Consider the following 14,336-nt stretch of genomic DNA (forward strand, 5'->3'; position numbering starts at 1 on the left):
TTATGACATTTTTGTTTATCTCGGCCCTTCATCACCCAACATTGATGACGCTGATGGTTCCAGTTACACTGGTATGAACGCAGGCTGGTTCGCCAGACAGCACCAGGTTCGGAGGTTCCAGAATGAGAATGGGAATGGGCACGGTTCCTTGACGGTGTGAAAGCCCTATATGTATAGTGGATAAGCAACACTAGGCACACCGCCATACACTCGACAAGATTCACTGTGTGTACGAGACCTAGTACACATCACGCACACAGAAGACACAATACACCATTCCTCTGGTAGCCTATTTAATTTTGTTACATTTTTTTATAAAATACAAAAGTTTGAACATACAACACAAACAGGAGTATCCCTCTTCCTTAATCGAACATCACACTCCAGTCCAACAGGTTTAGTCTTAGTCTAAAATAAACATATTTGACTGACTGCCTCAACAACATTCCCCAACTCTAAAACCAGCCGCTTGAGGTAGAGGTTGCCCTTAACCACACATCTAGGATCACATTTCCCTACCTTCAATCCTAACCTAAACCATATCTCATGAATGAACATGTATCTGACCCAGAATCAGAGGTTAGGTGCAACTTCTACATTCTCAAAACAGGCCATGGACGGGTGAGACTGGATGGGAATAGTTTAGGTAAGTATAGGGTTAAAACCAAGGCATCTCAATATTCAACATAATTAACCTTTTTTTTCCGTTGATTTTTTTGGGGAATTGCGTTAAAACGCTGATCTTTGTGACGGTTCATGTTCCTTTTCATTAAAAATGGTCTGCGAAGTTTAAGACTAGTCTGTCCATTACTCGTGTTCATGCATTAAAACACAGTGACACCGAAAAGAAAAATACTTTAAAAATGACGGTCCACATTCGCTTTGAGATTTTCCATCCGGAGTTATGCCCTACTTGTGTCAACAATAGGTCACACCAAGCAGCCATTGCTATAGGGGCTAACGATCAGAAGGGATAGCAGGGTTCAAAGGTGAAAGTTCAAAGGGCATTACAGTTACACTGTACAATGACACCTCGGACGGTGGATGGAAGGAAGCTGCCTCTCCGGCTTGCAGAGACTTTCAGGTAAAAATCCCCACATCAAATCCAGCCAATCATAACAGACTCATGACTGTTACCGGGCAGAGATTATGACAGACAATACAAAAATAACACATCCCACGAATAAGGTGCTTCTTCCACGCATCGCAAATTGATCTGACCAGTCTTCCCTCTCTCTTTTCTTCTCCTTTCTTATTTTCGGAGGGGTTTCGAACACTCAAACAGTAGGGGATAGATCTGCTCCACAGCGGTGGCCACACTCTGCACATTTGGTCCTGAGAGAGAGACAAAGAGTTAGCGAGAGAAGGAAGGGAGGGAGGATGGTGGGATGGAGCGAAAGAGAGAGCAAACATTGGTTCATTCACCCATAGAGGTGTAGAGAGCATTATACGATACGAAAGCCAATGTTATGTATTGACATCATGTGATCATCAAAGACATTCGATATCGGGAATCAAGCCGTGTAAGCGACTTGATATACACATATATTTAACTTTCCAGGTTTGCTCAACTCCAGCAGGCCTTATTGCTCCCCACGGGGAGGGGACTATGATTTGGTCTCTGTCCGTTTATATATGTCACACACTTTTTCTCCGACACCACTGGGACCATTTTGATGAAACTTGGGTGAATGATGGGTCTTGCCATACAGATGAAACTTACGAAATTAAACTGGTCCAATTTGGATGAAACTATGGTCTTGCCATAGATTTTGTTTAGGAGTTTTGAGGCAATGCCAATTCGTCAATAATAACGGTGGCTAATGATAAAGGCTGCATTCCATCACTCTGCTTTTATAGGGGGGCGCTATATCATTTGTGGGCGACAAAATGTGGGCGGCTGTGGTTCAGGAGGTAGAGCCGGCGTCTAATGATCACAAGGTCGGCGGTTCAATCCACGGCTGGTCACGTGTCGAGGTGTCCTTGGGCAAGACACTGAACCACAAATTGCTCCCAATGAGCGGGCCGGCGCCGTGCATGGTAGCTTGCCGCAATTGGTGTGTGAATGTGTGTGTGAATGGGTGAATGAGAGGCCATTGTAAAGCACTTTGGAATAAGGCGCTATAGAAGTGCAGTCAAACAACCAGTCCTTCTCCTAGTGTGTTCCCAATGTTCTCTGTCAGTTCAACACTCCTAAACAAGTCTACTCTTAGAGCGCACAACTCTACACTTTAATCGTCTCTCCTCACAGTAAGGGTACAATAATGTTTAGCTGGCAGTTTCCATAGTGCCATGTTCCTATGGAACTTATTGCTTATTGATATTCTGGAATTCTTAATGAGCTTATGTCTGTGGGAGGGCTTATGGTCGAGTCTTTTATTGGAAAACTGGGTAAATCTGGGGTTTAATGACTTATGGAATGTGCGAAGGCGACCGCCTCTCTCCAATAATAGCCAGCCTACTAATGATATTGAAGCAAATAGGTGTCAGTCCATAATAAACACTGGGTCAATATAAAGTTTAAGTTTAACGATGTGTATTCTCTATTGACATTATTGACACATACTGATTGATTTATCAAAGCAAAACATTTGATTCTGAGTGACAGAATCTGTATTGAATATGTATTCTACAGTGTGACAGTGGTGGGGTCAAACAGAATATGTTTTTGTGGTGTGTTAGCTCCTATATACCCCACATGATCGGGTCACTCAGTGGAATCAGTTTTTATAGTTTTAATTCATAACAATAGCAGCTGTCAAACTGACACATTTTGGCTTCTACCCCTAATATACCCTTAATCCCTCAAGTGGCCTTGCATTCTGGCAACTATTGTGTGTGTGTGTGTGTGTGTGTGTGTGTGTGTGTGTGTGTGTGTGTGTGTGTGTGTGTTTACCTGTGACTGTAATGCTGCCAGTAGAGAAGACCTGTACGGTGGCCTTGAGATGTTTGATCCTGTACGTGGCAGCAGGGTGGAGTTCTGGTTCATAACTGAAAACACCCACCCACACTCATTAGACACAAACATATTTATGGCACTCCCAGAATATGGCACAAACCCAGAAGTTTCCATCTTAGACTACAGCAGAGTTAAAGCTTGATTCTACTGCAATACCTAAGGCAACATGTTGATATCTGCTAGGGATACTGTAATGAGTTACTTATTAAACTATGTTCATACTGTTTACTCATCATGTCCAGATAGATTTGGTTGTGCAAATATTTTTGTCTTAGCCTATTGGTGAAATGTGTGTTTGAAGTAAAGGCGTCTTATATCAATAGAGTTAGTACAATAGTAACCTAATGGTGCCCTGATTGGCACTAAAATAAATAGCAGTACACAACTCTGGACAACACAAAACAAAACATGGCTTAATGCAAGAGAACGAAAAGGTTCTTTGTGCAAGAGGAAGGTTTTGTGTCTGAACATCTATGGTCTTCTGTCGTCACTCTCTTCAAAGGAGACTCTTGAGAGGTTTGGGTTTAAAATAATAAGGAAAGGCAAGTTCAAACACATGCTTAAAATTCAGCGTCCTGTCTCACCTCCTGGAGGGCCTACTTGGGCTATACAGTGCCCAATTATTGGTAAAGTTGAGTAAAAAGGGTTATAAAAAATGCACCTTTTGGTGAATTAGATTAATGTCACTCTGAAAGATAATTTAAACATCCAACCTTTAATTGAAGTACATTTTTTCAGAGAAAAAAAAATCTGTCATCAAGGAATAATTATTTCTAACAAAGTGTGTGTCACAAAGGTGGGTTTGACATTAAAAAATAAGGATGCTATACCGAAAAGAACCTGATCCCCACTGTTAAGTATGTTGGAGGTTTGTGATTTGGAGGAAAAACACCCCTCCACAGGCCGTGGGAACCTTGTTAGGGTACATGGCATCATGAACTCCATGAAATACCAGGAAATGTTCGATCTGAATCTGGCTGCCTCTACCAGGAAACTAAAACTGGGTCGTCATTGGATCTTCCAGAAAGACAATGATCCAAAACATTCATCCAAATCAACACAAAAATGGTGTGACCTATGACCTAAACCCCATTGAAAACCTGTGGGCTGAGCTGAAGAGGAGAGTGCACAAGAGAGGACAGGACCTAGGACGCTGGATGATCTGGAGAGATTCTGTAAAGAGGAATGGTCTCAGATTCCTTGCTCTGTATTCTCTAACCTTATTAGATGTTACAGGAGAAGACTCAGTGCTGTTTTATTGGCAAAGTGAGGTTGTACAAAGAATTAAATGCAGGGGTGCCAAAAATTACTTCAATTAAAGGTTGGCTGTTTCAGTGTGACATTAAGCTATTTCACCAAAAGGTTAATTTTTAAAAACCTTTTGCTCATCTGTACCAGTTGTGCCAATAATTGTGGAGGGCACTGTAACTTTAGATAAAAATCATGTTGTCAGCAGAAAACGCTGCTCAGCCACTGGTGGTATGACTTTGTAGGCGGGGTCGTGACTCGTTACTGTGGTCGTAATCATTACTTGTAGTTAATTCAATGAGGGGAGGCGTATAAGGGTCAAGGGAATGAGGGTCAAGTAAAAAATATTCTTAACGTTGGGGAGGGCTTTTTTCCATGTCACGTTGAGTTGGACCCCTCACTAATTATTGAACAGGCTCTTGCAACAAATGTCAAGACTTCTTGACTTCACCACTAGATGTCGCCCTAATCCAACACAGCAGTTATAGGTAATGTCAGGCTTTTTCACTCAAATGTCTGCTGCAAAGCTTTTACAACCTCAAAGGCTGACCCACTTGAATATGGCAGATGTGTGGGTACCCACACATGGAGGAAGTAAGGGGGCAATGGAGGGGGAGGGGATCAGTTTAAGAATGGCCAACTGTCATGTCTGATAAAGGGGCAACAGTGCCATTGTTATGACGATGACTCAGAGTCCTGGGCTGGTGACATGGTTACCTGGCGATGGGTCGGTTGTTCTTGGTGAAGTCGATGAGACGGATCGAGAAGGGCATTGAGCAGACGGCCAGCACATTCACCACCTTGAATTCTGAGAACCTCACCTGTGCACATACAAATATCATTAGAAACACCCTTGTGTGTAAGGCTCTGAAATAAATATAGATATCAATACATCTAACAAACTGATACAGACCCCTGCACATGACAGGAGAGGGAACCAGATGCAGCCAGTGTTTCACATTTGTCTGATGCATTCTATTTTGCAAAGTGCCCACGCATAGTAGCGTGTACTGTATGTCTAGAGCAGTGAGCTGTAGTTTTGTGGGGGAGAGAGCCTGTGAAGAGTCTCACCCTGAAGCCAAGTTTCTGCAGGGTGCGCGCCAACCTACGGGCACCTATCTTTGCCTCATCCTCGCTGGGTAGGGAGGGAGAGAGAGAGAGAGAGAGAATGATGAACAGGGATGAACACTAACACACAGCCACACATATGCAACAAACACACCTACACTCCCCAATCTAAATAAACAACATCCCACCTTGGTCTATAACTATGTGTCAAGCAACACAAGCATTCTTGATGAGTGTATGCATGCCTGTTCAATGTTATTAGTAATCTGTGGTGTGTGTGCCTGGCTAGTTTGTGTGTGTGTGTGTGTGTGTGTGTGTGTGTGTGTGTGTGTGTGTGTGTGTGTGTGTGTGTGTACCTGGTTGCTCCAGTGCAGATGATTTTTCCAGAGGACCAGATGGAGGCAGTGATCTTGGGCTTTCTGAGCTTCATCAGGACTTTCTGGACATGTGAGGAGGAAGTGATGATATTGGCGTGTTTTTGGTTTGTGCAAGTATGTTTATGTTTGAGATAGGTAGCATGTATGTGTGTGTACATGTAGTATTAACACACACACACACACACACACACACACACACACACACACAGAGTTATACACATATGCACGCACACACCAACACCTACAGGATGCTCGCTTCTCAAACAAATTTGCACACCCAACGCTTGACCCAAACTCCCATGAGAGCAAGCATCGAACAGTAGCAAGGAAACGTTTTTGGGAACAGAAAAAGGAACCACAGCCTGCAGGAGATCCTCTGGGTAGGTTCATATGACAAACAAATACTCAGATAAAAAAATAAAAAATAGATTAAGTTAAGTTTCCTCACCCCATTTTCCGGCTTGTAGACGACGTTGACTCCCTCCAGGGCGATGGTGCGCAGGTTGAGGTGGCACCTGGTCTTGAACACCGCCACCACATTGGTGATGATGATATCCAACGCCACATCATCGCTGGAATCCATGGGGTTCACTAGGTTGGCAGGTGCTTACAGGGGCATTTTAAGGGATGGGTAGGGGCGGCACCCTAGTATCACAGGGAAACCACAATAAGTTGCATATCTCAATAGGTGGATATGGATTTTTCATTGAATAAGAGTCATTCTATTCCATCAGCTTCAATGACCAGCTACACTGTTTTCTGCATTAACACACTACAGGAAACAGAGATTGAGACATCCAGGATAGCTTTATTCTGTAGGCTATAACAGATATAAGAAGTGCCTTACACAATATAAACTAGTAGGTCTAACCTCTTTTGCACGGCAAGAACATCAGTTCAGTCTAGAGTCGACTCTAGAGAGTACGAAGAATTGGACTGTGTGTGAATAATATCTCATTTTGACAGGCCTAGAGATGTTTGCAGAGTAACTAACTGGCATGCAAATGATCCAGCAGAATTGTGATGCAGCCCTGTAACATACCTGTCTGTATGAAGATGTAACATACCTGTCTATATGAAGATGGTGTAGCGGCCTGTTCGTTCTCGTTTAACTCATATGAATTCTTGGTAACTTGTGCGAACTGTGTTGCTGCTGCCGTCGAGTGGACACCGATCAACACCTCCACAGTGCTTTAGACGTCCATGGACGACCATCCGACCCCGGGCCAACAGCGAAGCAGATCCTGTGTTGATGGACTCCCTTCACATATAGATATATATTTAAATAAAACATAGCAAAAATACGCATCAAATTCAAGTATCTGCCAATACTCATATCAATGGCACATGAATATATTTAAGATACATCGGTTAGATGAACGTTCGTTAGTAGGTTTAAACTATTCATTGACAGGTGAATGAGCTGATTAGCTGGCTAGCAACTAGCCGCCGGCGTCGCGTTGCGTAGTAACGCAAATCTACTGCATGTTGCAGAATAACCAGAGCGCCCAGGGTCACTGTCTGCTGTCGTTAATGGTTGATGTCGCCGTAGACAACGAGCTCAGCTGACTACCTACATAGGTCATTAGGCTCGCAAACAAAGTGGAAACTGACACAGACACCTTTCAACCCACCAATTAACAAAGCAAATGGCTAACGTAGGCTAGCTAGCCCTTCGACATTAGCCAGTGCTAGCTTTACTATGGCTGCGTTCGTAAATTCGCTCTGGGAATCTAACCAGCACTTATGGGATGCATCTCGTCCAATCAAATTACTTGGTCACTTTATGACGTTGAATCCAGTGTGCGCTCCGGCGCTCTCAGAGCGAATTTACGAACGCAGCCTATGTATTCCTCCATAGAAACCTGCTTTATTAGCTTAGCATACTAAGCTAGCAGGCAGGTTCGAGGTGATTCTAATCGGAACATTAGCAGCTGTATTAGATGGTCAGCTAGCTATCTGTAATGGATTGCAGATTGCGACTCGAATATTTACCAATGTGTCTATTCGCCTCACGGTATTGTTTCCAAAATAAAAACACAAAAATACATTTCTCGGTCAAACTAGAGAGCTAGACAATTTAAATAAAAGATAATAGTTATTCCTAGTTCTTCTGCCTGTTGTGTTGCTAGCCGTGTGCTAACCGCTAGCTAACCACTTCCTGTTTGGAAGTTGTTAAAGGGGAGGTATATTCAGTGTTAAAGGGGAGGTATATGCCGTGTTAAAGGGGATGTATTATGCCGTTTTGGGGATGTTAACATTGATAATTAATTACGCCCCCTAGTGGACAAAGATTACTGATGTTCACGGTCGTACTGAGACAAATCAGAAATGTTTAGTCATACTGCAGATTTCTCCACCCAGGTGTGTAGTTGTTGTTGGTAGTTAGGCTTGGCAAGATCATAGATATGTCTATGCTATACATTTACATTTACATTTTTGGCATTTAGCAGACGCCTTATTCCAAAGCGACTTACAATCAATACATTTGAATACTAAGCATGTGAATCAGCAGTCCACCATTCGTTGCAGGAAGAGTACTCTAGCTCGGGCCGGGGGCCACTGATAGAAGGAAAAACGTTCTCCCTATTATCGCCTTCTACTATTTATTTATTTATTTATTTTTTTTTACTGGAGAAACTGAGAAACAGTACAAGGGGGGCAATAGAAGTTCTAGGGACACAGTAGAGGGGAAAGCGGGTAAAAAAAAAAGCTATAATAGAGAAAGAAAGCTATAATAGATGACCATGAACTGATGCAGACAAAGAACAGACAAACATTTACATTTTACATTTTTGGCATTTAGCAGACGCCTTCATCCAAAGCGACTTACAACACATACATTTGACTAAGTAAGTGAATCATCTAACCACTAGTCATAGCAGGAAAAAGTAATCTATGCTCAGGCCTGGAGCCATTGGCAGTCGTCGTGCTGGAAGAAGGAAGATTTCTCTTTTTTGACACTGGGGAAACAATACAGATGACATGTCTCAGGAGGGATAGTTCAGGTGTAGCCTGAAGAGATGGGTCAGATAGCGTCAGCTCAGCTCCTCTGTAGTTCAGGATTTTGCTCCCAAAAAACAAAACAAAAATTCTACTAAGCACAATGACTGACATGGACAGCTGTAATCAGAATGAGCCCTACAGACTTTGTTGACATTCACCAAATATCAGCTTTTTTACTTAGCCTTCTGTCATTGACTCTCCCTGCCAATATTGCACTTTATGAGCTGAGTGTTTGACACCTCTTGAGTGAAAGACCTCGTTGTATACCTCTACTGGTTTCGCTGTGTTTATTGACCCCTGTCACTAATACATGCAATGTCTGGATTAGTAGCATAATGCTCTGTGACCATCTGGTCAGAAAGTGTTGTCTATGATGTGCGGTTGCTGGACAGATTACAATGGAGGAGGAGGAGGAGGATGAGGAGGAGGCGAATAAGTTGGATGTGGAAATGTTATTATCAATGAGAGAGTCCACAGCTGGCTGTATGGCCCATGAATGAATTTAGTGAATTAACTCTGTGTCCTGTGTTTTATAGACTAGTGGGATCTTGGCTGTCTAATGAAATGCAGTGTTATTTCTCTGGGTATTGTCTGTCTTACAACAGCACTGTCATGGGGACTGTAGGACATTTACCACATCTGAAGCATGTTTTTTGAGATAAACTGCATTTGATCATGGATACATTTCTCTCTCTCTCTCTCTCTCTCTCTCTCTCTCTCTCTCTCTCTCTCTCCCCCCCTCTCCCCCAGTATGTCACACACACACATGCACACTCAACCCTTATGCCACACACAAACACTCTCTCTCTCTCTCTCTCTCTCTCTCTCTCTCTCTCTCTCTCTCTCTCTCTCTCTCTCTCTCTCTCTCTCTCTCACGCTTGGCCTGGTCCCAAACAAAGCAGCAAAATAACTTCTTAATGATTCAGCACTGTTGTTTTGCTCTTCCTCCTTAGTTACCAGATTGTCTCTCTCTTAAACCTCCAGGGCCTCTCCTGTTGAAATATAGCCTTGTAAATCAAATAAATTCTGCATTGAAAGCCTTGTTCAGATGTCCCAAGATGTTTACTATAAAGTCTGAGATTTAGAGCAGGTTAGCCGAGTCAGACCACTAGCGACGTTACAGGCCTGTGAGTGTGCGTGTTTGTGTTTGTGTTTGTGTGTGTGTGTGTGTGTGTGTGTGTGTGTGTGTTGAAGTGTGTGTGTTTTGATATGGACCGACTGACGCAGGGCCCTGGACTTCTCTTAGGAGTGTGTTTACAGTTTGTTGGATTGCACATCACTCAGATGCTCTCCTCCCAGAGGAACAATGCTCTTCTTCTCTTTAGGTCAGAAGATGAAGTTCATAAACACGGATATGAGCACAGCAAGCTTGATAGATGTAGATGCTTTTAAAAGTAAATACTCAGTCCATCACCGTAACCTCTTATGAGTGAGTGAGAGTGTGTGTGTGTGTGTGTGTGTGTGTGTGTGTGTGTGTGTGTGTGTGTGCGCGCGCATGCGTCTGTCTGTGTGTGTGTGTGTGTGTGTGTGTGTTTGTGTGTGTGAACTCAGCCAAAGGAGATACACAAAGACCATGATAATAATGTGAATCATGGCTGACCTGATATTCACTGCGGTACCATAAGTACATTTACCAGAAATAGGCGAAAAGGTCAATAATCTGGAAGTGTTCGTGCCTCTTCCCTACCTGCCAAACATGAGGAACGTAAATATGCTAGAACACTGGGATGGGCCGGTCCATCTTGTCCTAGTAAAGAGGAGGGAAAGAGGTCGTGCATCCATGGAAATCCAGGCCTTGAGAGGTGCATTTTTCCCGGGAATGTTTGGGGTTAGACTGGGCGTTCCGGTCCGTCTGCTTGGTATTCTTTTGACAGATGAGAGATTTCCTTAAACAATAAATGTAGAGATGCCATTTTGGATTAGCGCTCCCATCCTCTCTGCCTTTGGATGTGTTTTCGTGGCGATTATGCTGTCGGGGTGACCTCTGATTTGCCTGTAAACTGGGAGGGGTTGTCAGGACCCCAGCGCTTTGTTTATATTGGGCTTACATCATGGCTCTTCTTAAGATTGTCTTAGAAGAAGTTTTAGTCTTTGGTGTGGTGCTCGGCAGTGGTGCATTGTGGATAGGATGACCTCTTAGGGTCATTTCACATTTACATTTTTACCATTTAGCAGATGCTTTTATTAGATTAGATTAGATTAGATTCAACTTTATTGTCATTGCAGAGTACAAGTACCAGACAGCGAAATGCAGCTTAGCATCTGACCAGAATTACAATTAGTGATGATAGTGATAGTGATAGGTACATCTGCAACTGGTTCTCCAGCTGCACTACCGCGGAGAGAAATGCGCTACAGAGAGTCGTGAGAACAGCACAGAAGATCACCGGCGCCCCCCTCCCCTCTCTGGAAGAGCTGTACAACACACGCTGTCTCAGGAAGGCCTCCAAGATCTCCAGGGACCCAACCCACCCTGGGTACGAACACTTTACCCGGCTGCCCTCGAAAAGGCGGTTCAGGACCTTGGCCGCAAGGACAAACAGACTGAAGAACAGCTTCTACCACAGGGCCGTCCAGGCCCTGAACACAGCAAAGACCTAGGTTCTGGGCCCTGGACAGTCTGGACGGATTGATGGCAGCTGCTGGACTGAAAAAATCAGGTGTAGTGCTGAGGCACAAATATGTACATTTCAAGCCTGCAAACTGCGACACTTTAAATAAATGTGAAACAATACTATTGTGCAATATGACAACCCTAGTCGTCTATCTGTACAGTATAGTACAGTGGATAGTGTACATAGCCTTTATTTATGTAAACCAGCTCCTTCCCTTCTTGTGATTTTTTAAAAAGTGTTTTTTTTTCTTTCCTAACACCAGGGGAGCCACCCCTCCTAAATTTCGTTGTTTGGTACCTGTGCTGTAGCAATGACAATAAAGACCATTCATTCATTCATTCATTCATTCATTCATTCAAATACTGTTAGAGGTAATATACAAGAGAGGATAGTAGTAAGCTATGTACAGTTAAGGTAGCTATGTATAGTATGGTGTATACAGATGTATAAATAGAGGCTATATCCAAAAGAGGTATGTGCAAAGGTAGTATTTGTAAACAGCAGTAGTGCAAAGGGTAATTGAGTGTTCACATTGACCAGGGGTGTGTGCAACCAGCAGTAGTGCTAAGACTACATTTGTTGTCCACAGTGACCGGGGCAGGGGGATACTGAGAGTCAGTGTACCCCATGTTGAGGGGGGTGTTGTTCATCAAAGTGTGTAGGGAGGGATTGTTTATCAGAGTGACAGCTCTATGAACGATGCTTGCCGCCCTCCGCCGACACCGGTCTGCCTAGAGGGACTCGATGGTAGGGAGTTTGGTGCTAATGATGCGCTGGACAGTTTTCACCGCTCTTTGCAGGGCCTTCCGGTCGGACACAGTGCAGTTGCCTTGCCACACTGTGATGCAGTTGGTTAGGATGCTCTCAATGGTGCAACAGTAGAAGTTGGCCAGAATCCTGGGAGATAGCTGGGCTTTCTTCAATCTCCTTAGGAAGTATAGGCGCTGCTGCGCCTTTTTGACCGGGGAAGAGGAGTTGAGCGCCCAAGAGATGTGGACATTCAGGAACTTGAAGCTGGGAACTCTCATTGATGTAGATGGGGGAGTGTACGCAGCCCCTAGTTTTTCTGAAGTCCACAATGTCTTACTGGTGTTGAGGGCCAGGTTGTTGTCAGCACACCACACCGCCAGTTGCTGAGTTATCCATATTACAATTAGAGATGACTGGGACAGTCTCCCTGGAGTAACTTAGGGCTAAGTGCCTTACTTACTAAGGTTGTGAAGATTTGGGACTGGTCTTGTGTACGATTCTGTGGTGTTAAATTGTCTGTAGAAATTCCACAAATTACCTACCATATTTCGCTGATTACGAAGGTCCAGTGATAATAGTAATCATGTGTGAATCGGCATGTCTGTCATTTGGGGTGAGTTTGTTTCTTCCGCCCTTTTCTTTGCAGCGTGTTCAACAACTAGGCCTAACCAATACCTGCTGCACTTCTTGTTCATGAAGCGGATGTTACACAGAGCCATGACATCATATCCGGGGGAATGTCTGTAAATTCCAGTAAAACACAGACTTCGCTTATCCCGTCCGAATGCGCCACACGAAACACAGACGTCGAGGGGGAATTTCTAAATTACAGAGGTCACCAGATAATACTAGTCCCATGCGAATAGGGCTATAGTTATCATAACTTTGTTAGTAGAACCGTGACTCCCACATCTACAAAATTAGAATGACTCCCCTCCTTTTTGTTGTCTTCTACATTAAATTTCCATCCCCATTTTATTAATATTATGAGGGTCACCAAGAGAGCAGGGATCACAGATGAGAGAGAGGGGGGGGCGGGGGGGGGGGGAGAGACAAAAGAGATTGAAGCGGGTCAGGGAGATAGCTAAGAAGATGGAATGGACCAAGTGAAGGTTATATGGAACAATAAAAATAACAGAGAGAGAGAGAGAGAGAGACAAGAGAAATACACAATATGACATACAGTGGCAGAGGGAGACAGAGGTACAGAGGAAAGGAAGAGGATGAGAAAAAGAGATAAGAGAGAGAAATGGCCTGAAAGACAAAGAAAGAGCAGCTCCACTTTGAGTGCACATAGGCAGCCTCTACTCTGGGTTTATACAGTGTGTGTGTGTGAGTGTGTGTGTCTCAATTCATGCACACGCAGGTGTGTGTGTGTGTGTGTGTGTGTGTACGTGTCTGTGTGTGTGGTGATGGGGACAAAGATGGATGGTGTGTGTGTGAGCAGTGCAGAGGGAACCCAGTGATCTGGCAGCGGTGCTCTGGGGGCTCCCAGTATAAACAAAGACGTGGGAAAGACCAACCCTGTTTACATCAGCCATTCTTCCACCGCCCCGTCACTGCTGCACCGAGCAGGGCTGTCGCACACGTGCACGCTCACAGGCACGGTCAGGACAGGAGCATGGCATATGCACGCTCACGAACGCACGCGGGCATGGTCACACTCTCAGGGTATCGCTTATGGACACTTTCATGGGCACGTGGACGCTCACGGGCATGGTCACTGGCACACGGACCATCGTGGGCATCGGGTGGCATCAAGAGGACGAGGATGACTTTTTAGTTTTTTTTTGGGTGCATCTCAATAGTCTTAAATCGCTTCTTTCTCTTCTCATCACCCCTCCTTCATGTGCACTGATACAGAAAAATAACAATGTATCAAAGACAATATGGTCGTTCCAGAAAGAATCTGGAAAATGTAGCTTTCTGAAATACAGTTATAACACAGTTGAAATATACAATACAGATAAATAGTAAAAGGGGACAATGAAAGGAAGCAAATTTATCACACTATTAAGGTGCACCCTCAGGCCCCACCCCCACAGGGATCAGGTGGAGGTCAGGTAGGCTGAGAGAGACACCCCTGACATACTCAGTTGGCCAGATTGACTGGTTTAACACTAACACACCTGTGCAAATGTTATGGGGTTCCCTCTCTGTGCTGTGTTTAGACTGGGTTGAAAATGATGACACTACCATGTGCATATTGCTGGTGCAACCCTGCTGCTCAAAGTTAGCACCTGCTATTTTCAAAGTATAGAAATATACAAACAACTAAGTTAGTTGTGGGGGGCAATGTTGAGCAGCAGGCCC

General features: G+C 44.0%; 1 protein-coding gene across 1 annotated transcript; it reads right to left on the minus strand.

The window, feature by feature from the left end:
• Positions 1-108: 108 nt before the first annotated feature.
• On the minus strand, positions 109-6,861 carry tbpl1 (TBP-like 1). The gene is made up of 7 exons (XM_080550592.1): positions 6,720-6,861; positions 6,101-6,297; positions 5,632-5,714; positions 5,279-5,342; positions 4,925-5,028; positions 2,897-2,991; positions 109-1,335 (listed from the first exon to the last, which is right to left on the minus strand). The coding sequence occupies exons 2-7, from the start codon at positions 6,233-6,235 to the stop codon at positions 1,253-1,255; spliced, it is 564 nt and encodes a 187-aa protein (XP_080406718.1). The 5' UTR covers positions 6,236-6,297; positions 6,720-6,861; the 3' UTR covers positions 109-1,252.
• Positions 6,862-14,336: the final 7,475 nt, after the last annotated feature.

Source organism: Nansenia antarctica, assembly GCF_963989245.1.
Source record: "Nansenia antarctica genome assembly, chromosome: 1".
In the NCBI taxonomy this organism is placed as follows: Eukaryota; Metazoa; Chordata; class Actinopteri; order Argentiniformes; family Microstomatidae; genus Nansenia; species Nansenia antarctica.

Coding starts and splice junctions, on each gene's coding strand:
- tbpl1 (XM_080550592.1), bottom strand. CDS start 6,235: ATGGATTCCAGCGATGATGTGGCGTTGGATATCATCATCACCAATGTG. Junction 5,029..5,278: donor TGCAGAAACTTGGCTTCAGG/GTGAGACTCTTC, acceptor GTATGTGCACAG/GTGAGGTTCTCAGAATTCAA. Junction 1,336..2,896: donor TGGCAGCATTACAGTCACAG/GTAAACACACAC, acceptor TCTCTCTCTCAG/GACCAAATGTGCAGAGTGTG.